The sequence below is a fragment of the Gossypium hirsutum genome, chromosome D08, assembly GCF_007990345.1.
Source record: "Gossypium hirsutum isolate 1008001.06 chromosome D08, Gossypium_hirsutum_v2.1, whole genome shotgun sequence".
NCBI lineage: Eukaryota > Viridiplantae > Streptophyta > Magnoliopsida > Malvales > Malvaceae > Gossypium > Gossypium hirsutum.
This window is the reverse complement of record NC_053444.1, coordinates 54,226,781-54,250,585: the sequence shown is the minus strand read 5'-3', so window position 1 is coordinate 54,250,585 and position 23,805 is coordinate 54,226,781. Positions and strand designations below refer to the sequence as shown.

Genomic DNA, 23,805 nt, shown 5'->3' with positions numbered 1-23,805 from the left:
TAGAGCTCTTATGCACCATTTGCCCTTCTTCTTCTTCTTCTTTTATAAGATTTAGCAATTCTAATGCCAGAATAACATTATCATTAATTTGGCTACCTTTGATGAATGCATTTTGAAACGAAGTGATGATCTCACTGAGGATGGACTTGAGTCTCTAAAGCAAAATCTTAGAAATAACCCCATAAACCATATTGCACAAGCTTAATGGGCGAAAATGACTCACCTTTTCTGGACATTTTCCTTATGGGATTGGCATAATGAACATTTTATTTAGTTCCTTTAGTTGTGGAAGTTGTGTAATGACCCAAAATTCACAAGCACCGAAAAAGTACATTATCGGGCCTCCATCTTAGTAAATTGAGTTCGAAAATAATTATTAGATATATTTATTAGACTAGTTGTGTGTTTAATTAGGTATTAATTGGGTGAATTTAGTTTAATTAAGAGAAATTAAGAAAAAAAAAGGACTAAATTGATCTAGGGGTAAAAGTTGAATTATAGATTAATAAAAAAAGGATTAAAATGGCAATTAAGCCATTAATAAGAAATGGGACGGTAAAGTGATAAAAATCTTAGATTTTTATGCTTTATATTATATTATATTATATTATATTATATTATATTGTATTATATTAAAAAAAAAAGATGACAAATGTATGGTAAATATTGAAGACATGTGTAATAGTAATAATTACATGGGTACACTTGTAATAAAAATAAATATGTGCTTAATTAATAAGTAAAAGATTTTTTTTAATATATTATTAGTTAAAATAAAAGATATAAAGTAAAAGAAAGAAAGAAACAAAGAAGAAAAGAAACAGAATAGCTAGAAAAGAAGCAGGGAAAGAGACGAAAACAGGGGAAGAAAAGGGGAAAGAAAATAAAAGGGAAAACTAAGGATTTAAAGCTTCAAGTTAATTGGTAAGCTAAATTTAGCCCTTTCCTCTTCATTTTGATATTTTAAAAGCTTTAAAACAAAATTTTGTTGAAGTTAAGTGGAGGTTATGGAAGTTCATAGGTTTTTGAACATGATTCATTTTGAACAAGTTGTTAAATTAGGGGTTTAGTTGATAGAATTTTTAGTTAGAATAGATAAAAAGAATGATTTGTGAACTAAGTTGTAAGTTTTACATAATTGGGATTAAGTTATAAAAAGCCTTAAATTAGGGTTTATGTTGAATAAATGATGGAATTGAGGGTTTATTTGATAGAGTTTCTAGTTAGAGTTGATAAAAGGATTAAATTGTGAACTAAACTATAAGTTTTGAATTTTAGGGATTAAATTGAGGAAAATTCGAAATTAGTGAAAAATGCTGAAAAATTAGTAGATAAATTTGGATTTAGAAGGAATTTGAATAGAAATAGAGTGTTAATTAAGTTAGAAAAATAAGTAAGCTTAGTTAGAATTAAATTGGGAATAAGTAGGAATTGAATAAAAATTTTATTATTATTGTTAATATAATTATTATTATTATTATTTTAATGATTATAATTAAAAGTGAAAATAATTATTATTTTCGTAGCTAACAAGGAAAACGAGGCATCAGCATCTAAAGGAAAAGAAAAGATCGTTGAGGAGTAAACGCGTATTCCGGGTTTGTATTACTATAACTTAATCTATTTAATAAATGCTATATTGAAATTGTATTCATGAGACATTTAAAGGAAGGTAAGTATTAACATTTGAAATTAAGTAAGAATATGTGTATATTGAATTATATGTAAATTGAAATAATAGATGTTTTGTATTGATTGAATATTTGAAATTGTTGTGGAAATGAATTCGAAATAGGAAAAGTAAAATAATACCCTATTAACTTATCGAACTAGATTGGATACAAATGGCATGCCATAGGATTTGTGATGTGATGAGGAGATTTGTAGTTCGGCCGAGAAGATGACTATGTTATTAAATGCTTCGGTTTATCCGAAGAGGCATTAAATGCCTTATTGGTGTGTTTGGGAGGTTATGATATACTGGTGTGTTATGGAGGATTTAAATTATTTCGGGTGTGTTTAGGTTGGATATTTTGGTGTGTTTGGGTGGAATCCGCGTATCTGTCAGAGTCCGAGCCTTGTTAATAGGGTAAATAATTGAAATGGAAATTTGAAAATGGGATTAGTTGATTTGACACTATTGAAAAATATGAGAAAAAAAAAGTATGATATAAATTATGAATTGATTTAGTATGTAAATATTTAAATATATAAATTTCAGATTTATGGAATGATATATGAATATTTATATTTAGTTTAAAGTGATTTTTTTTAAAGACTATGGTCAATATTTGAAATTTTATTATTATTAAATAGTTTAATTTATAGTAATACCACTGAGTATAAAATACTCAGCGTACGGTTGTTTCCGTGCGCAGGTTAAAAAGGGGTTAGTGTCTCGGTTCAGCATCCAGGACAATCCCGACTCCGACATAAAGATTTTGGTGATGTTTTCTTCCTTTAAGAGAAAGTGGCATGTACATAGGATTTATAATAGTTATTTTGGCATGTTATATAGTTTTGTTGTAAAGTAAGATATTATGTGTTTTGATGATTATATTAGAAAAATGGTATAAGTTTTTTTTTTAGCTTTGGTATCAAGTTGAAATGGCTTAGTTAGTTTTATGTGTTAATTAGAAATGATAATAGGATTTTATTTACTTAAGTTGTTATGTCTATATGTCAAGTAGGATTAAGTATATAAATGCCTTGGTTGAAATACTGAAATTGGGTTAGTTATGTTTGAAATTTTGCAGGGGGTTTAATGTAAAAATAAGTCGAAATGCTGCCGAAATTTTAAAAAAAAAATGAATGAAATCAATTAGTACAAATTTATAACAATTTATGAAGTATTTTAATATGTTGGTTGTTTATTTAGAATTATTTGTAAATTGTTTGATATGTCCGGTAATGCCTCGTAACCCTGTTCCGACGACGGTTTGGGGTTAGGGGGTGTTACATGTTTGTGGTATCAGAGCTATCGGGTTTAGTCGATTCTCGGACTAAATCGGGCTCAGAATTGAGTTTAGATGTACATGCCACAATCGAGTCAAACTGAGTCGGGATTTTTGGATGCTGATATAATTATTTGTTTTGTTTTATAGTGAAAATGTCGAATGAACACGTGGAAGATGTAGATCAAGAAATGTATATCAGAGATAGAGAATTGGATGAAACAGAATCAGCTACACCGAGTGTAAATCCATTAGGTAACCAACCTAATATAGAACGGGAAAATGTTAGAGACAGAGATGACTCCCATTTACTGAGAATTATAGCTGATGCTTTGCAACGAGTAGCGGGAACTGTACCTGCTACGATATCTACTCCTACTACTAGACGGGCCCCAATCAAAGAATTACGAAAATACGGTGCTACTGAATTTTTGGGTTTGAAGGGAATTGATCCATCCACTGCAGAGAATTGGATGGAATCAACTAAACGAGTTCTACAGCAATTAGAATGTACCCCCCGAGAGAGCTTGATCTGTGCTGTTTCTCTACTGCAAGGAGAAGCCTATTTGTGGTGGGAATCTGTAATACGACATCTGCCTACAGAATATGTGACATGGGATTTATTTCAAAAAGAATTTCAGAAGAAATATGTTGGGGAGCTGTATATTGAAGATAAGAGGCAGGAGTTTTTGATGTTGAAACAAGGTAACCTATCTGTTGTAGATTATGAACGTGAATTTTCCAGACTCAGCCGATATGCTTTTGAGTTTATACCGACAGAGGCTGATAGTTGTAAAAGGTTTCTTCGGGGTTTGAGAGATGAGATCAGGGTACAGCTGGTGTCACATCGAATTACAGAATTTGTAGATTTAGTAGAGAGAGCGAAGATGGTTGAGTAGGTGTTGGGTTTGGATAAAAAGCCTGAGATAGCTAGATCGACTAGGAAACGAGCTGGCATTACTATTTCAAGTCCTCTACCGAAAAGATCCCGAGAATTCAGAGACAGTTGGAAGTCAAGTTTCAGATCAGATCGAGGAGATAAAAATCGAGGCAAACAGACTGCTGTTTCTACCGGTAGTGTAAAAGGACCTTCACGAAATATTGATATCCCCGACTGTGAACACTGTGGAAAGAAGCATTTGGGCGAATGTTGGAGGATAACCCGACGATGCTTTCGATGCGAGTCTACAGATCATTTCATCCGGGATTGTCAAAAAAATGAAGGTGCTTTACCTGCAGCATCTCAGAGATCAGTATCTACTGCTAGAGGCAGAGGGTCAGGTAGAGGTAGTTCACTCTTAAGGGGAGGAAATATTAGGAGGAGCAGTGATATAGCTATTCAACAGTCTGAAGTGAAAGTACCCGCCAGAGCTTATGTTGTCAGAACACGGAAAGAAGGCGACGCCCATGATGTAGTAACAGGTATATTCTTACTATATTCTGAACCTGTTTATGCTTTAATTGATCCCGGATCTTCACACTCTTATATAAATTCAAAACTGGTTGAACTGAGAAAGTTAAAATCTGAAATGTCTAGAATTTTAATAGAAGTGTCTAGCCCTTTGGGACAAACTGTGTCTGTAGATAGAGTATGTCGGAGATGCCCGTTGATGATACATGATAAAATGTTTTCCGTTGATTTGTTGATTATGCCATTTGGGGATTTTGATATAATACTGGGGATGGATTGGTTATCTGAATACGGGGTGATTTTAGATTGTTACAAAAAGAGGTTCGGTATTCAGACAGAGGATGGAGACAGAATTGAGGTGAATGGTATTCGTACTAGTCGATCGACACGTATTATTTCAGCAATCAAGGCTAGTAAATTGCTTCGACAGGGTTGTACAACATATCTAGCTTATGTTATTAATTCTGATTTGGTGGGTAGTCAGTGTAGTCAGATCAGAACTGTATGTGAGTTTCTAGATGTATTTCCTGAAGAACTACCGGGCTTACCACCTGACAGAGAGGTTGAATTTGCTATAGAAGTGTACCCGAGTACAGCACCAATCTCTATACCTCCGTACCGAATGTCGCCCACTGAATTAAAAGAGTTGAAGGTGCAGTTGCAGGACTTGCTAGATCGTGGATTTATTAGACCGAGTATTTCACCTTGGGGAGCTCCGGTATTGTTTGTTAAAAAGAAAGATGGATCAATGCGGCTTTGTATTGATTATCGGCAGTTGAACAAAGTCACAATCAAGAACCGGTATCCGTTGCCTCGTATAGATGATTTATTTGATCAGCTAAAAGGAGCTTCGGTATTTTCGAAGATTGATTTGCGGTCCGGGTATTATCAGTTGAAAGTAAAAGAAAGTGATGTGCCGAAGACAGCTTTTCGTACAAGGTATGGTCATTATGAATTTTTAGTGATGCCGTTCGGATTGACTAATGCTCCAGCTGCTTTCATGGATCTGATGAACCGTATTTTTCAGCCGTATTTAGATCAGTTTGTGGTGGTTTTCATTGATGATATATTATTTTATTCGAAATCAGAGTTAGAGCATGATCAGCATCTCAGAACTGTGTTACAGATTTTACGAGAAAAACAGTTGTATGGAAAGCTCAGCAAATGTGAATTCTGGTTATCAGAGGTGGTATTTTTGGGACATGTAGTATCGGCAGATGGAATCAGAGTTGATTCGAAGAAGATTGAGGCAATTGTTCAATGGAAGGCACCAAAGAATGTATCAGAGGTACGTAGTTTTCTTGGTTTGGCTGGGTATTACAGAAGATTTGTAAATGGGTTTTCGAAAATAGCTTTTCCGATGACCAAGTTACTACAGAAGAATGTTCCTTTTATCTGGGATGATCGGTGTCAGAGAAGTTTTGAGACATTGAAACAAATGTTGACAGAGGCACCGGTTTTAACTTTACCAGAATCGGGGAAAGATTTCATAGTGTACAGTGATGCTTCTTTGAATGGTTTGGGTTGTGTATTGATGCAAGATGGAAAAGTAATAGCTTATGCATCTCGACAGTTGAAGCCACATGAACGCAACTACCCGACACACGATTTGGAGTTAGCTGCTGTAATTTTCGCATTGAAGATTTGGAGGCATTATCTTTATGGTGAAAAATGTTACATATATACCGATCATAAAAGTCTCAAATACCTTCTGTCACAAAAGGAGTTGAATCTGAGACAGAGACGATGGATAGAACTTCTGAAAGATTATGATTGTGTTATAGATTATCATCCAGGAAAGGCAAATGTGGTAGCAGATGCATTGAGCAGGAAAGCAGCGGTTGAATTACGGGCAATGTTTGCTCGGCTTAGTATTAATGATGATGGAAGTTTGTTAGCTGAGTTAAGAGTCAAGCCAGTAATGTTTGATCAAATCAGAGCAGCACAGCTAAAAGATGAAAAGTTGATGAAGAAAAGAGAAATGATACAGTTTGGTATGGTGGAAAATTTTAGTATTGACGAGCATGATTGTTTGAGATTTCGGAATCGAATTTGTGTTCCAACTACTTCTGAGATTAAAGAGTTGATTCTTCGAGAAGCACATAATAGTATTTTTGCTTTGCACCCAGGTGGAACGAAGATGTATCGTGACCTACGAGAACTGTATTGGTGGCCAGGGATGAAGAAAGATGTAGTCGAGTATGTTGGTAAATGCCTGACTTGTCAACGGGTAAAAGCAGAACATCAGGTACCGACAGGTTTACTGCAGCCTATTAGTATCCCCGAGTGGAAATGGGATTGTATTACTATGGACTTTGTTACGGGATTACCGTTGTCAGCAAGCAAAAAGAATGCTATTTGGGTGATAGTTGATAGGCTTACCAAGTCTGCTCACTTTATAGCAGTCAGAATTGATTGGTCACTACAGAAGCTTGCCGAAGTTTATATCCAGGAAATTGTTAGATTACATGGTATTCCGGTATCGATAATCTCAGATCGGGACCCTCGATTTACATCGAAATTTTAGAGGCAATTACATGATTCACTGGGAACTCGGCTAAATTTTAGTACTGCATTTCATCCACAAACTGACGGACAGTCCGAGCGGGTAATTCAGATTTTGGAAGATATGTTGAGAGCTTGTATTATCGACTTTACGTCAGGTTGGGAACGATATTTGCCATTAGCAGAATTTGTTTATAATAATAGTTTCCAATCTAGTATTCAGATGGCTCCGTATGAAGCACTATATGGTCGAAGGTGTCGATCACCAGTATGTTGGACAGAATTAAAAGAAATAAAAGTGATTGGGCCAGAATTGATTCAAGAGACAGAGGAAACAGTTAAAAAGATTAAAGATAGACTGAAAGCTGCATTCGACAGACAGAAATCTTACGCAGATTTGAAACGACGAGATATTGAATATTCCGTTGGTGATAAAGTATTCCTCAAAGTTTCGCCATGGAAGAAAATTTTAAGATTTGGTCGGAAAGGAAAATTGAGTCCACGTTTTATTGGGCCGTATGAAATTGTGGAAAGAATCGGACCGGTTGCCTATCGATTGGCTTTACCTCCGGAATTACAAAGGATTCATGATGTTTTTCATGTTTCGATGCTTCGGAGATATAGATCGGATCCTTCTCATGTTATTCCCACTGAAGACATTGAAATTCGATCTGATTTAACTTATGAAGAAGAGCCGGTTCAGATATTAGCACGAGAAGTGAAAGAATTAAGAAATAAACGGGTTCCTTTAGTAAAAGTCTTATGGAGAAGCCATAGTGTGGAAGAAGCGACTTGGGAACCAGAAGAGACGATGAGAGCACAATATCCTCATCTCTTCTCAGGTAAATTTCGAGGACGAAATTTATTAAGGGGGGGAGAAATGTAATGACCCAAAATTCACAAGCACCGAAAAAGTACATTATCGGGCCTCCATCTTAGTAAATTGAGTTCGAAAATAATTATTAGATATATTTATTAGACTAGTTGTGTGTTTAATTAGGTATTAATTGGGTGAATTTAGTTTAATTAAGAGAAATTAAGAAAAAAAAAGGACTAAATTGATCTAGGGGTAAAAGTTGAATTATAGATTAATAAAAAAAGGATTAAAATGGCAATTAAGCCATTAATAAGAAATGGGACGGTAAAGTGATAAAAATCTTAGATTTTTATGCTTTATATTATATTATATTATATTATATTATATTATATTATATTATATTATATTGTATTATATTAAAAAAAAAAAGATGACAAATGTATGGTAAATATTGAAGACATGTGTAATAGTAATAATTACATGGGTACACTTGTAATAAAAATAAATATGTGCTTAATTAATAAGTAAAAGATTTTTTTTAATATATTATTAGTTAAAATAAAAGATATAAAGTAAAAGAAAGAAAGAAACAAAGAAGAAAAGAAACAGAATAGCTAGAAAAGAAGCAGGGAAAGAGACGAAAACAGGGGAAGAAAAGGGGAAAGAAAATAAAAGGGAAAACTAAGGATTTAAAGCTTCAAGTTAATTGGTAAGCTAAATTTAGCCCTTTCCTCTTCATTTTGATATTTTAAAAGCTTTAAAACAAAATTTTGTTGAAGTTAAGTGGAGGTTATGGAAGTTCATAGGTTTTTGAACATGATTCATTTTGAACAAGTTGTTAAATTAGGGGTTTAGTTGATAGAATTTTTAGTTAGAATAGATAAAAAGAATGATTTGTGAACTAAGTTGTAAGTTTTACATAATTGGGATTAAGTTATAAAAAGCCTTAAATTAGGGTTTATGTTGAATAAATGATGGAATTGAGGGTTTATTTGATAGAGTTTCTAGTTAGAGTTGATAAAAGGATTAAATTGTGAACTAAACTATAAGTTTTGAATTTTAGGGATTAAATTGAGGAAAATTCGAAATTAGTGAAAAATGCTGAAAAATTAGTAGATAAATTTGGATTTAGAAGGAATTTGAATAGAAATAGAGTGTTAATTAAGTTAGAAAAATAAGTAAGCTTAGTTAGAATTAAATTGGGAATAAGTAGGAATTGAATAAAAATTTTATTATTATTGTTAATATAATTATTATTATTATTATTTTAATGATTATAATTAAAAGTGAAAATAATTATTATTTTCGTAGCTAACAAGGAAAACGAGGCATCAGCATCTAAAGGAAAAGAAAAGATCGTTGAGGAGTAAACGCGTATTCCGGGTTTGTATTACTATAACTTAATCTATTTAATAAATGCTATATTGAAATTGTATTCATGAGACATTTAAAGGAAGGTAAGTATTAACATTTGAAATTAAGTAAGAATATGTGTATATTGAATTATATGTGAATTGAAATAATAGATGTTTTGTATTGATTGAATATTTGAAATTGTTGTGGAAATGAATTCGAAATAGGAAAAGTAAAATAATACCCTATTAACTTATCGGACTAGATTGGATACAAATGGCATGCCATAGGATTTGTGATGTGATGAGGAGATTTGTAGTTCGGCCGAGAAGATGACTATGTTATTAAATGCTTCGGTTTATCCGAAGAGGCATTAAATGCCTTATTGGTGTGTTTGGGAGGTTATGATATACTGGTGTGTTATGGAGGATTTAAATTATTTCGGGTGTGTTTAGGTTGGATATTTTGGTGTGTTTGGGTGGAATCCGCGTATCTGTCAGAGTCCGAGCCTTGTTAATAGGGTAAATAATTGAAATGGAAATTTGAAAATGGGATTAGTTGATTTGACACTATTGAAAAATATGAGAAAAAAAAAGTATGATATAAATTATGAATTGATTTAGTATGTAAATATTTAAATATATAAATTTCAGATTTATGGAATGATATATGAATATTTATATTTAGTTTAAAGTGATTTTTTTTAAAGACTATGGTCAATATTTGAAATTTTATTATTATTAAATAGTTTAATTTATAGTAATACCACTGAGTATAAAATACTCAGCGTACGGTTGTTTCCGTGCGCAGGTTAAAAAGGGGTTAGTGTCTCGGTTCAGCATCCAGGACAATCCCGACTCCGACATAAAGATTTTGGTGATGTTTTCTTCCTTTAAGAGAAAGTGGCATGTACATAGGATTTATAATAGTTATTTTGGCATGTTATATAGTTTTGTTGTAAAGTAAGATATTATGTGTTTTGATGATTATATTAGAAAAATGGTATAAGTTTTTTTTTTAGCTTTGGTATCAAGTTGAAATGGCTTAGTTAGTTTTATGTGTTAATTAGAAATGATAATAGGATTTTATTTACTTAAGTTGTTATGTCTATATGTCAAGTAGGATTAAGTATATAAATGCCTTGGTTGAAATACTGAAATTGGGTTAGTTATGTTTGAAATTTTGCAGGGGGTTTAATGTAAAAATAAGTCGAAATGCTGCCGAAATTTAAAAAAAAAATGAATGAAATCAATTAGTACAAATTTATAACAATTTATGAAGTATTTTAATATGTTGGTTGTTTATTTAGAATTATTTGTAAATTGTTTGATATGTCCGGTAATGCCTCGTAACCCTGTTCCGACGACGGTTTGGGGTTAGGGGTGTTACAAGTTGAGTCATGGATCTGTTACCAACAATCCTACCACATCCCAATTATAATGAAAGAATACAGGATAGCTATTCGGTTCAAGTGCTTTAAGAGGTCTCAAATCAAACATTATTTTTATAACTTCCTTTTCTGTGAATGGAGAATTTAATAAATATTTTAGATTCTCTAGTATCCGAGGAACCTCCAAACCAATTAAGAAATTATCAATTGCTTGTGAACTATTTTTGGGGGGTTATAAATATTCAATATCATATTGGCATTCAAATAATTTACCATTTTCACCTTTTTCTGTAAGTATAATGAAAGAATGCAGGATAGCTATTCGATTCAAGTGCTTTAAAGGCCTCAAATCAAACTAATTAAGAAATTATGAATTGCTTGTGAATTTTTTTGATTTGGTTGATTATAAATACTTATTTTTTTGGGTTATAAATGCTTTTAAAATAGTCTTTAAAAAATTTTTCAATATCATATGGGCATTCAAATAATTTACCATTTTCACCTTTTTTGTAAGTATTGTGTTCGTGACAGTGGCGGAACTAAAAAATTATTTGGGGTGGAACTAAATTGTATATTTTTATGATAGTAAACATGCAATTTCACTATTTTAATAGTCTATATATTTATAATTTTTAAAGGATTAAATTAAATTTTTATTATTTTTAGAAAGACCAAATTATAATTTTACCATTACTAATTTAAAATTTTATAAATTATAAAAAATTTAAATGATAAAATTTTCATTTTAGAGGGACATACCTGCAAACCCACCTGGCTCCGCCACTTGTTCGTGAGTCTTCTTTTATTTGCTAAGAAAATACGTGGTATTTTCGAAGAGAAGTTTAGACTTTAGTTTTGGGCCTAGTGATATTGGGTTGGGTTTAAATAAGCAAAGCAAATATTACAAGATAAGGAAAAGGAAAACCGTAATAGTATTTGAAGTTTGGGAAATAGGGCGAACGGAGCAATGCCTTTGGAATTTGGAATTGGGGAATTTGCATGCAATTAGGTATCTTGAGAACCTCTGCTAGTGTGAGTTGTTCAAATCCGCCGCCGTTGGTGTAGTCAGTATTCGGCCTTTCGGCTCAGCTCCAGGGAATTGTGAGTTTATTTAAGTAGCTGCTAAATTGATTCTCAATCAAAGAATCAGATGGCGATAGCAGGGGCAGGGCAGCTTAATCTGAACGAGTCGCCCTGCTGGGGATCAAGAAGCGTCGATTGTTTCGAAAAGCTCGAGCAGATTGGAGAGGGTACCTACGGGTCCGTTCTTCTGCTTTTCCTTCCTCTTATTTACTTATTTTCAATTTAGGGTTTATGTTTGTTTCTCTATTTTTCTTAAATAGGGCGTTCTAATTTCTCTTTGCTTAATAACCATTCACTGCCAGTTTAATTCAATTGCTAGTACTATATGTTTTTGCAGCCAAGTTTACATGGCCAGGGAAATAAAGACCGGTGAAATTGTTGCTTTGAAGAAAATACGCATGGACAACGAGAGAGAAGGAGTATGTTCTCGCCTTATACATTTATGTTTCATATAAATCAAAGAAATTATAGCTAAAAATTGCTCTTTCTCAACAAACTTGTACAGTTTCCCATAACAGCTATTCGTGAAATTAAAATTCTGAAGAAGCTCCACCATGAGAATGTAATTAAGCTCAAAGAGATTGTTACTTCTCCGGGTAATTATACGTGCTCGTCATTTTGCGATTGCCCCTTTTGCTTTTAATGCATTTATTGATTTGACTCCTACTTAAAATTACTCCTTTAACCTTTCCTTCATATTTTCTGGTTTTATATTATTTTTAATTGTAGGTCCGGAGAAGGATGAGCAGGGGAGACCAGGCAAGTGTTGTTCCATTCCTGATTAAAGTGTTATCGTCTCACACTTAATATTTGCTATGGTTTAACTCTTTCCCTTTTTTGCATTATAGATGGTAACAAGTATAAAGGTGGAATTTATATGGTTTTCGAATACATGGACCATGATTTGACTGGCCTTGCTGATCGACCTGGGATGAGATTTTCAGTTCCCCAAATTAAGGTAACCCGTTTTATAGGCAAAAAAGATAGAAGAGAGAGAGAGAGAGGGAGAGCACTCTGCATTCAATCATCATAATTTTGTTCTTCTAACCATGCTACCCTTTCTTCCAGTGTTACATGAGGCAACTTCTTACTGGGCTTCACTATTGTCATGTAAATCAAGTACTTCACCGTGACATCAAAGGTTCTTACCTGAATACCTGATATCCCCTTGTTTAATATAATGTTGTCCTGACTATGAAATCCAAATTAAGGTTCTACTTATTCATTGATGCAGGCTCAAATCTTCTTATAGACAACGAGGGTAACCTCAAGCTTGCTGATTTTGGTCTTGCCCGTTCATTCTCAAATGATCATAATGCAAACCTTACAAATCGTGTTATTACCTTATGGTACAGGTATGTGTTTTTTTTATCCCTGGGTTGAACTGTGTTGGTGCAACTTTTGGTGAGAGGACTGAGAGAATGGATGGATCATTCGGGTGATCGATCTGCAAGGACAGAAAAAGATATTAGAAGGGCACTGGAGTTTGGACTCCAGAGCACCCTCCGATGCTTAAGTCAGTATAGGTTCAACCATTCAAGCACTAAGGGTTGAGTGAGATAGAAATTTAGCAGGGTTAGAGAGCTTACCTTATTTAGTGAGTACCTTTCCATATTTATAGGTCTCTGTTCTCTGCCTGAAGATGAATGGGCAGATGTCCAGACCTAATTTCCATCGCGGGGAGCAGATCCTATCTTTTAAGGCCATTAATTTCCTCATATTTCATATGTTATTTGACTGAGCTAGAGAATTTCTGTAGAAGTTTCTTGATGCTAAAACTTTTAGCAGGTGTGAACACGTTGTTCACACAAAGGAAAATTTTTGGGCCTGGGTGGCCTGGGCCTCTTAGGCTGATCCTTATTGGATCCTTCAGTCCTTGGTAGGCTGCTGAGCTAGTTCAAGCCCGAGTTTGTGGAGTAATAACTAAGTGTATGCTAACAACCTTGGAATGTATTTAATGAAAAAAATACTAGTGCTGTGTTTCCTTCTCATTTTTGTTTATTTTCTCAGACCTCCGGAGCTGCTTCTTGGAGCAACCAAGTACGGTCCAGCTGTTGATATGTGGTCTGTTGGTTGCATCTTTGCTGAGCTCCTGCACGGGAAGCCTATATTTCCTGGAAAAGATGAGGTTAGTTGCTTTATTTTGGATTAAATGATTGAATTTTATAGAAAGATACGACATAATTGAAGGTTGTTACATCTTATGCCCTAGAATATCCAATCAATGTTGTAGAATCCTGGTTGCATTGATAGCTGAGATCTTCTTTGATACTTGTAAAATGTTCTGGTCATTTATATATATATTACTTCTTGATGATATAAGTGTCTAAAGCTCTTACCTCAGAAGTTGAGCATTTTGATGAAAACAAAAGGAAACGCCCAAGAAGAAAATTGAAATAATAAATTTGAGCGTTGATATCATCTCTTTTCTCCCAATTATCCGTATATCTGCCTTATGTTTTGCTTATTTGCGTATCTGTTTTTTTTTTTGCCTTCACCAATTTCTGTATAGCAGCAAGCAACCAATCAGTCCAATTTCCTTTCTTTTTTTTTTATGTAGCCTTTGCTGAATATGAAAGTATAGTCGTTTCTGCATCTATCAGAGAATTATTTTCATAAGAGGGAATTACTGGTTTATTTGTATAGCCTTGTCTATGGTTTGTTGAAGTTTTGGATTGAAACTAGATCTTACAAGTTACACCAGTACAGGGTTATCATGTTAAACTCTGCGTGAAAATTCACTCCTAGACACACACACACACATGCAAGATCATGTGCGTACACATGTACTCACTCATTTGCATATTGAAAGGTATTCCTATTTCATGGGCCTTTCTCTGGTAATTGCTTGCAAGACTCCAGTATGAAATGCTATACTGGTAATTGTTGCAGCCAGAACAATTAAACAAAATATTCGAGCTGTGTGGAGCACCAGATGAAGTCAACTGGCCTGGGGTTTCTAAGATTCCTTGGTACAACAACTTCAAGCCAACAAGGCCAATGAAGAGACGTCTCCGTGAAGTTTTTAGGCAGTAAGTTCACTTACACTGTCATGTAGCACTTTTCCCCCTTGAGAAGTTTTTAGCCATAATGCTGACTGATATGTGGGGTCAGGGAACTGATCCTTGGCTAATGTACCCTCCCATTGATGTCATGTGCCTGAAACTTATTTATAGATATTGGTCTACTTATGGTGGCATGTGATATTTTAAACTCTGGAGTATTTGTTGAAATTTATCTTATCACTGACATACATATCTGTCAATTTGCTATAGTTTTGACCGTCATGCTTTGGAATTGTTGGAGAGGATGTTGACTCTTGACCCTTCTCAGGTACCATTTGGTATATTTGTTTGCTTTATATCATTGATGCTTCATAAGAATCACAGGATTTTTTTCTCTGCTTCAGGTGATCCTTCACTTTTAAATCATATGACTATTGAGTCTTGACTTAAATCTCAGGGTTCATTTGCACAGGAATTGTCTTCTCTCTAGCCTTTCAGATCAAAATGATTGGTTAAATGGATTAAACCGAGGAATTTGCTGTAGTTTTCTCTAGATATATATTTTTCCCAATCAAACTGCCTATGTAGTCCAGTTGCTTCATCTGACTAGAATTAAGCTAATTTACGTTCATCAATTTGCTCAAAGTTTGAAATGTAGAACTGTACTATTGATTTAGTAATTGCAATCAAGAAAAGCTCAAGCACTTATCTTGCTCTTTGAAAGTTAGCAGCTAGTTCTCATATGATTCTATTCTCTTTGTTCAAAACATAGAGAATTTGTGCCAAGGATGCCCTTGATGCCGAGTATTTCTGGACTGACCCATTACCGTGCGATCCAAAGAGGTTTGCTTGGATTTCCCCTTTCTGGTAACTTCTTATCTTTTTCATTTTTATGAATTATTAATGTTTCCTTTTGGTTCAGCTTGCCTAAATATGAATCATCACACGAGTTCCAAACCAAGAAAAAGCGCCAGCAACAGCGACAACATGAAGAAAATGCAAAGCGGCAGAAACTACAGCATCCACAACCTCATGCTCGGCTTCCGCCAATTCAGCAGTCTGGCCAAGCACACGCACAAATGAGGCCTGGACCTAATCCACCCTTGCATGGTTCTCAACCTCCAGTTGCTACAGGGCCTGGCCACCATTATGGGAAGCCTCGTGGCCCTGCAGGTGGGCCCGGAAGGTACCCCGCAAATGGAACAAGTGGGGGATACAATCACCCAAACCGCGGTGGTCAAGGTGGCGGGGGTGGTTATAGCAGTGGGCCATATCCACCACAAGGACGGGGGCCACCATATGGCTCAAGTGGTATGCCTGGTGCAGGTCCAAGGGGTGGTGGGGGTAGCGGTTATGGAGTTGGAGCTCCCAATTACTCGCAAGGTGGGCCCTATGGAAGTTCTGGTGCTGGACGTGGGTCTAACATGATGGGTGGAAACCGGAATCAACAGTACGGGTGGCAGCAATGAAGTTGCGATTTGATGATGTATGAATGTAATGAATGAAGTTGTGATTTGATGATGATGATGTTAATGTAATCAATGGCACGGTATAAATAATTAAAGAAGTAGCAGCGTGTCATGTGTATTTTGTCGTCAAAGGTTAGAACTGCGTGAGAACTGAGCAGAGAAGCACTGATGATGTTAGCCGACGCCACTATGGAGTTGATTGCCAAATGCCAATACATTACTGGTTCTGGTTTTGGTTCGGTTGGCAAGCTGCCTCCCCTTTTACTCAGCTTTAAAAAAATTATTTGCGACTTTGGGTTTTAATGTTTTCCGTATGATTATACCTATACGTGACATTAATTCAATTGAGTTCAAATATTTTTTTTCTTTAATTTTTACCCAAAGATATTTTCTGTTTTTTATTTAAATATTTTTCTATAAAATATAACTATGGTGTCACTTGAATCATAACACCCCCAACTTTAAATATATAAAATTGGGTAAAAGAACCTTTTAGATTCCTGTATTGTTGATAAAGGAGCAAACAAGTCTTCTAAAAAATGCAGTTACTTAAAATTTAAGTACATTGTTAAAATTATTATTTGCAACTGAAATCATCCAAGTGGATAACATGGTAGATGACTTCTCGGTTTATGGTGACTTGAAACCGTCCAAATGCACGACATGGTTGATGGTTTTTCAGTTTATGATGACATGTCATTAATGGTGTTGACATGGCATTATAGAATATTAATAATTATATATGACGTGGAAATTTAAAAGGTTGTGGGGTCAGAATGATTATCCAATATTAGCCGATAAGTTTGTGCAATGTGATTTTTAAGGCGGCTATTACAATATTTGTCAGTTGTCTACGACCAATCTTGGAGAAGCTCATTTTGCCTAACCATTCTAGTTCTATTGCTAGTCGTCACATTACGAATAACATTGTAGAATAACATTGTAGTGGCTTAAGAGGTGATTCATTTCATGAGGATTACCCGTGAGCCTTGTCTATGGATGGCCATTAAGGTGGACCTGGAGAAAGCGTAAGATAAAGTTGTTGGTGAGTGGGGATAAAAATGAACTTATGGGGAGTTAACCGAAGGCTTCAAGGTGTGTAATCACGCCATTATCTTTAAGGTTCTATTCACCTCACCTATACTTTGGTGTGTAAAAAAGTTACTCGCAAATGAACCTCAATGATACAATGAAACTCAATGAATGTTTACATTTTGCACTGACGAAAATAGTCCACTGAGCATTGAGCGAAGCATAGCAAAATAATTAATTTCTATAAAGAACTTCTGCAATAATTCTTTATAGAACAATATTTGAATACAAAAGATGGTGAGAGAATAGAAATAAACATTTTCCTATTTTTGTTTGTTTGTACCAAACAAATGAAAGTTCACTCTTATTTATAGGAGTTCTCATGCCTCTTCATAAAGACATAACTGTCCAACATGCTTATTTGGATAGTCACATCTATTACCAATGAACTCAACTATTCAATAGATATATATTTGAATAGTTATAATCCTTTGTTAGTTAACCCAATGATCTTATCAATATGAATAGTGGCAACTCTTGGTCAATAGCCAAGTAATATAACTTTTGGATCATTTGTAACCTTTCATTTGTAACTACTGGAATATTATAAATATTTCGAAAATGTTCCAACAAGAGTGAGATGGGATTTCTTGAAGGATGCTCTTATGTCATGGGCCGCACAAAGGAGCCTGTAGTTGGTGCGCATATTTCAGACCCTTCATGTTCTCTTAAGGTTATTTGACCCGTCAAGATTGACCCATCATTTGGGAGAGACTCAAGGCCCATCTAATTAAATCCTGGTTGAATTGAAACACTCTAGTAAATTGTATTTTACTAGGATAATTCTTGTAAACCCTAAATGATAAACATGTTTACAATTTAAATCCCTTAGAGTTCTCTTATTGTAGATGAGAACTAATAACAACCATTAATTCAATCTGTATCATTGGATATGGGGGAACTCAAATATAAATAGATGCCTCCCCCTTCATTTGTAAACACTTCATTTTTTCTGAGCTAAAGAAATATTTGAGAGCATTTACTCAATCACTTAGCGTGCACTTTCTTTCTATGTATTTCTCTGTTCGTTCATAGCTTCTTCCTTTTCAGAGTTTGCTTCAGTGTCTTAGAGAATTTTTGCAAGAGTTTTTGGTTTCTGAGAGTAAGGCTGACTTATGCAGATTTGATCCCAAGGAATCACCTAGGGCCACGTGGTTTGCCAGAAAAAAGTTCTAGCCATGTGACACTTACATGTGCAAGGCTTCCATCCTCTCTGGTACAATTAATCATGCATTATGTTTCAACAACTTCTTCTCAAATTATATGGAATAGGGAGATTATAGAGTCCTTTTGGTCAACCCGAGGAATATGGTAAGGCAACCTTTTGTTGCCAGTTTTTTGTGATGTGTATGGAATGACTAAGGAACTTAATTAATTAGGAGGTGCAAAGTAGGGCATGGGTACCAATTAAACTATTTAGAAGATGTCCAGAGATATCACATTTATTTTTCACAAATACTTCGTTTTGTTCTGCAATGCGAATATGTATCATGCGGACTTAATGAGTTGTGTGTTGTCACTCTTCTGTAGGTTCTTGAGGCACAAGGTGAGTGTGCCTAGAACAAAAATTTATTTTTCAAAGTCGACGAATGACAAAGTTGCATTGGCGATCAATGAGAGACTTGGGTTTGTACGAATTTATGACTTGGGCTTCTATTTGGGTACTCCTCTATTTCATTCTCGTGCTACCACAAGAACCTTTCATTTTATTATGGAAAAGGTGCATAAGAAGGTCAATGGATGGGATGCTAATAAGCTCTCTTTAGTTGGACTTGTCACCTTAGTGAAAACGATGTTACTAGCAATCCCAATTTATTTCTTGGAGGATACTTTTACATGTGCATACCCAAGCCTAAAAGCCCACCCGTGCCGATTTGGGCTTGTAATAATATGAGTTCGAGAAAGTTCAAGCCCGTAACAGATCCGAGCTTGAGAAAATCTAAGCCCTACAGAATCCAAGATCGAGAAAGTTCAAGCTTGTAACAAACTCGAGCCCTAACCAATTTGGCTCAAGCCCGAGATAAATTCGACTCAAAGCTCGAAAAAGCCCAACTTTATAACTGAACAACCATAATAGACATTAATAATTAATATAATTTTATGATATTACTTAAAATAGAAATAAATAATAATTTTTTTTTATTTTTTGAGAAATATATTCATAAGCATTGCATATTTATATTAAAATTTTATTAATAAGAAAAGTAATAAATAATAAATTTTTATGCTAAATTATAAAGTGAAATAATTTTTTTAAATATTAATTTAATATAAAATAATTTTAATACCATAATTATATATATATCATAAATATATAAAATTATTAATTATTAAAATCTATAAAATTAAACTTAAATAATAATATAATAATATATTATATAACTATTGCTAAAACTGAAACTGATTATCTAACCTGACCTTGAACTGATATTTAAATTAGTATATTACTAATACATAAAATAATAATTTAATACATACTATTAATAATATAATATATAACAATTACTAAAAATATTAATACATATATAGCTATTGATAAGTGCTAAAAGTAACATGTTTTAACCTCATTCTTAATGCATTTTTGGGTGATTATCTAATGTTAATTGTGAATCTTATGCTCCTAATCCTTTAAATTTATGTTTTAATACTTAATAGAGCATTTGGAAGCAAAATGAGCGAAAAACAAGCGAAAACTAAACCGTCGGAGTAAGCTATAGGAGCCACACATGTTGAATCATTCCACATGGCCATGTGACCCACATGGGCATGTGGTAGGCTGTGTCGATTTCATAAAATTGCACACCGAACACCGAAAAATCACAATTTTTAAGTTTTTCGGGCATTCTAAGATGTATATATGACAAAAATAAAAATATAGGAATGGACCATCAGAGAATACTGAAGAAAACAACAAAAAGAACACCATTGAAGCCGACATTGAAGCATATTTCCGTCAAGATTGAAGATTCCCGGTTGATTTCTTAGGAAGTTATTATGAGTTTCTTTATTTCTTTTTGTTATACTGTGTCTTGGATGTTTTTATTTACAAGCATGAATTAATTTTCTAAATACCTAGGAAATGAACCCTATGATGGATTCTATCATTTGATTTTTATTATACACAATAAATACTTAGTTTCTTATTCTCAATTATGCGTGCTTAATTCTTGGTTTGATATTTCTAGATTATTAATCCATGATTGATATGCTTAACTCGGTGGTTGAATAGACCCTGTTTAATAGTAGATCTTGCATATTGAGTGGAGTTGCATGCAATCCTAGAAATAGGATGACATAAAACTATTGGATTAGAGTCAAATCTAATAGGGGAATCCATAGAACAAGTTAATGCGATAATAGGGGTTTTAATTAGAAAGAAATTTTAATTAATCAACCTAGAGTCAGTTGCTCTTATGCTCAAAAGAGATATAAGCATAATTTAGGGATTTCTACGGATCAAGATACTAAGTAAAGAAATCGTGTAATTTAGGCTGATAATGACATATGAAATCTAGGCGAATTCTTTTCTGGGTATTGTTTCGCTTCTTAGTTGTTAATCGATTATTTTCATGATTTGTTCTTGCAATGCTCGTTAGTTAATTAATTTATTTAATTTTAGTTTTAATTGATCACTCGAATTATTCTGTTAAAACATAAAAAGACGGTAATTATTAGTACTTGTAGTCCTCGTGGGAACGATATCTTTGCTCACTGTAGCTATACTGTTAATTTATAGGTGTATTTGCCTTAATCAAATTTTTAGCTAGTGTCGTGACACATCAGCTATTATTATAATATAGATTATAATTAAAGATATTACATGATAGTATAATGTTTAATCATTTATGCACAATATAAACTATCAATATATGATATGATATAGTATTATATAATATAGTAGGAATGCTAACTTTCAAATGTATGAAAAGTAAATGGATTTAGAGCATATTTCAATTAGTATAATAATAAACAATAATATGTATAATATATAATATATAATATATAATATATAATATTATGTAATATATAATAGATAATGTACTGTTATATATAACTATTATCATATTATGGGTTATAATAAAAAATATAACATTACATACTATTATAATGTTTAATCATTGATATATATAAACTAAATATATTATATACTATATGATATGGTATAGCATTATATAATTGATAACTCTAAAATATAGAGTTTTTTTCAACACTTTTAACGTATAAATTATGCAAAGTAGTTGATAACACTTCTTGTAGTTTTTTTATTTATAATTCCGTTATATAAATTCAATAATATGAAAACGTGTTGTCTTCTCTAAATTTATGCTAAACACATTATTTTTCATCTTTTTGAGGAAACAAATGGACACAGTGGAAAAATAGAGCAAAAACTCTCATGTTGGGCTTAGAAATATACAGCCTAGGGGCATCCCAATTCAGCTTTATTAGGCTTCAGAATTCATCTCAACCTAGCTATGAAGTGGATCAACAAGAGTGGACAACCCATTAAGGGAGGAAAAGGCCCAAAACTTATCACCCAAGGAGAAGGAGGCCCAAATAGTCCACAAGACCTTGTCTTCACCTTCCTCAACCATATCCTTTGGATAAAAGAAAAACCTTGAGGGAATCAAGGGAACGACACTTATAGGGGAGGAAATCAAGGGACGAAAACTATAGGGGAGAAAATTAAGGGATTTCAATGCCAAAAATAGTGGAGGATGTTGGGGTCTCAATGATATAAATAGGAGAACAAATTTGGAAATACAACATTTTGGAGAGAAATATTCGACACAAGCAAAAGAAGCAAACACTATATTTTTTAAAGCAGCAACAGAAGCAGAAACTTGAGAGCATCAAGGTGAGATTGATGCCTGGAAGAGGAGAGCCACCGTGAGAAGCAAGCAAGAAATAGTTGCAGAAAACCCCTGCATTCGACTGTTATCTCTTTTATTGTGCACTGGCCATGGATAACCCCCCTTGACATTTCTTCTTTCTTTTCTTCTACCGTTACTTTGCTTTTAGTGTTGATGAACATGATTGCAACTTATCTTTTCATTTTTAATTTAATGGTTATGGCTTAATTCTATTTTTGGTAGAATAATTATGACTCTTTGACATATGTATTCTTAATTTTATGTTAGGAATGTTTAGTGCAAATGATTATTTCATTCATTTAAGTTGAATTAATGTTAATACTTGGAATACTGTTTGGAAAATCCCAGGCCCCTAAAAAGTTAGACAGTTCATCTTGTTAATCCTAAAGCAAAGACTCTTAACTAAATTCGAAAGGGTTAAGAGGGGAACTGCGCAAGACGAGTCGTGCTATCTTTGTGGTCATAATACTGAGGATGTTCTACATGTTCTTAGGGATTGCCCATATGCGAAGGATATTTGGAATCAAATCATCCCCCTTAATAAACTTGGACGCTTCTTTGATGGTAATATTTTGGAGTGGTTACTCTCAAATTTGCAAGACCAATCAGCTAACAATATGAGTGATTCAACACAGGCTTGTTTCTTTAAGCTAATTCTGTGGCGCATTTGGAAAAACTAAAACTTGATCATCTTTTAAGGGAAATCTATGAATCCGTAGGAAATCATTAGGGTTTCCTATAGTTGGGCAGAATAATTTATTTCAGTCTACAATGAAGCTTTGGAGAGTTATATGCAACAGACTTCAAAACGCCTAAAATTAGGTATGTGTTTTTATCTTAATACTGATGGTGTTGTTCACTCTCGTTTTGGTTCCTCTGCTACAGGTGGAGTAATACGTGATGGGAAGGGGAACTGGATCTTAGGCTATAATCGCTTCTTGGGAAAATGTTCGGTTGTTGTTGCTAAGCTCTGGGGCATATTGGATGGCTTCTACTTCAGAAACAAGGATACAATAAGGTCATCATCCAATCGGATAATCTCGAGATCGTTGTATCTATTAGTGATAGCAAGATTGAAGGACCAAATGTCACTTTAATAATGAGGATTCAACAGATTCTAACTAATGAAGAAAAGTGGTCCTTGATATAAGTTCCTAGAGAGACAAATAGGATTGCAGATGTTTTAGCAAAAATGGCTCTCTCGAATGATGAAGAATTGCACATGTTCGAGGACCCCCTATGGAGATCTCTTTCTATGCAATCCTTTGTTTATTTTTCCAATTAATACTTATAAATGTCTGGCTAACTTTGGTAAGTAAATGAATTAACTATTTAATCTGAGAAGAGGTAATAGTTAATAGACAAAAGACTTAAATGATGCATGCCATGTCAATAGCTTAATCTGTACCTAATTGAATTTAGTAGTTTACCAATTCATTTATTTAAGCATATTTTAAATTGTTTAAGTTAAAACTATAACAGCCTTGTAACGCCCTATACCCAATTTGATTTACCGGATCCAAGTATAAGGCATCACAATACTTACTTACTTAGCTAAATTTTACAATATGCAAAAAACTATATTGAATGCATCTCTTATTTATTTAAAATCCTTTCTAAGGCATTAGATTTGAAATACTACATTTATTTTTTGTCATAAACTTTCAAAGGTAAAATAAGACCTTACATCAAATTTTTTGATAAAATAGACATATTCGTGGCGTATATTCCTATCTATCAATTGAATAACATTATTCTATAAATGTCCCTCTGTAAGCATAATATCGCCCTCGATCTACCGTCATGGTGCATTCCTGGCTTGGTCTCTCCTTACGTACAGGTTCAGCTCACA

The 23,805-nt window shown here is 33.8% G+C and overlaps 1 protein-coding gene and 1 long non-coding RNA gene across 2 annotated transcripts; both read left to right on the top strand.

Moving 5' to 3' along the window:
- Positions 1-1,526: 1,526 nt before the first annotated feature.
- LOC121219862 (uncharacterized) lies at positions 1,527-2,748 on the top strand. The gene is made up of 2 exons (XR_005916868.1): positions 1,527-1,598; positions 2,379-2,748. It is a non-coding gene; the product is annotated as an uncharacterized lncRNA (long non-coding RNA).
- An 8,460-nt stretch (positions 2,749-11,208) lies between these two features.
- On the top strand, positions 11,209-16,358 carry LOC107900711 (cyclin-dependent kinase C-2). Its single transcript, XM_016826411.2, has 12 exons — positions 11,209-11,690; positions 11,851-11,932; positions 12,019-12,109; positions 12,243-12,272; positions 12,362-12,471; positions 12,582-12,654; positions 12,748-12,868; positions 13,524-13,641; positions 14,406-14,545; positions 14,789-14,846; positions 15,291-15,361; positions 15,441-16,358. Exons 1-12 carry the CDS (start codon positions 11,581-11,583, stop codon positions 15,985-15,987), a joined length of 1,551 nt encoding a protein of 516 aa, XP_016681900.1. The 5' UTR covers positions 11,209-11,580; the 3' UTR covers positions 15,988-16,358.
- Positions 16,359-23,805: the final 7,447 nt, after the last annotated feature.

Coding starts and splice junctions, on each gene's coding strand:
- LOC107900711 (XM_016826411.2), top strand. CDS start 11,581: ATGGCGATAGCAGGGGCAGGGCAGCTTAATCTGAACGAGTCGCCCTGC. Junction 12,472..12,581: donor TTTCAGTTCCCCAAATTAAG/GTAACCCGTTTT, acceptor CCTTTCTTCCAG/TGTTACATGAGGCAACTTCT. Junction 14,546..14,788: donor CTCCGTGAAGTTTTTAGGCA/GTAAGTTCACTT, acceptor AATTTGCTATAG/TTTTGACCGTCATGCTTTGG.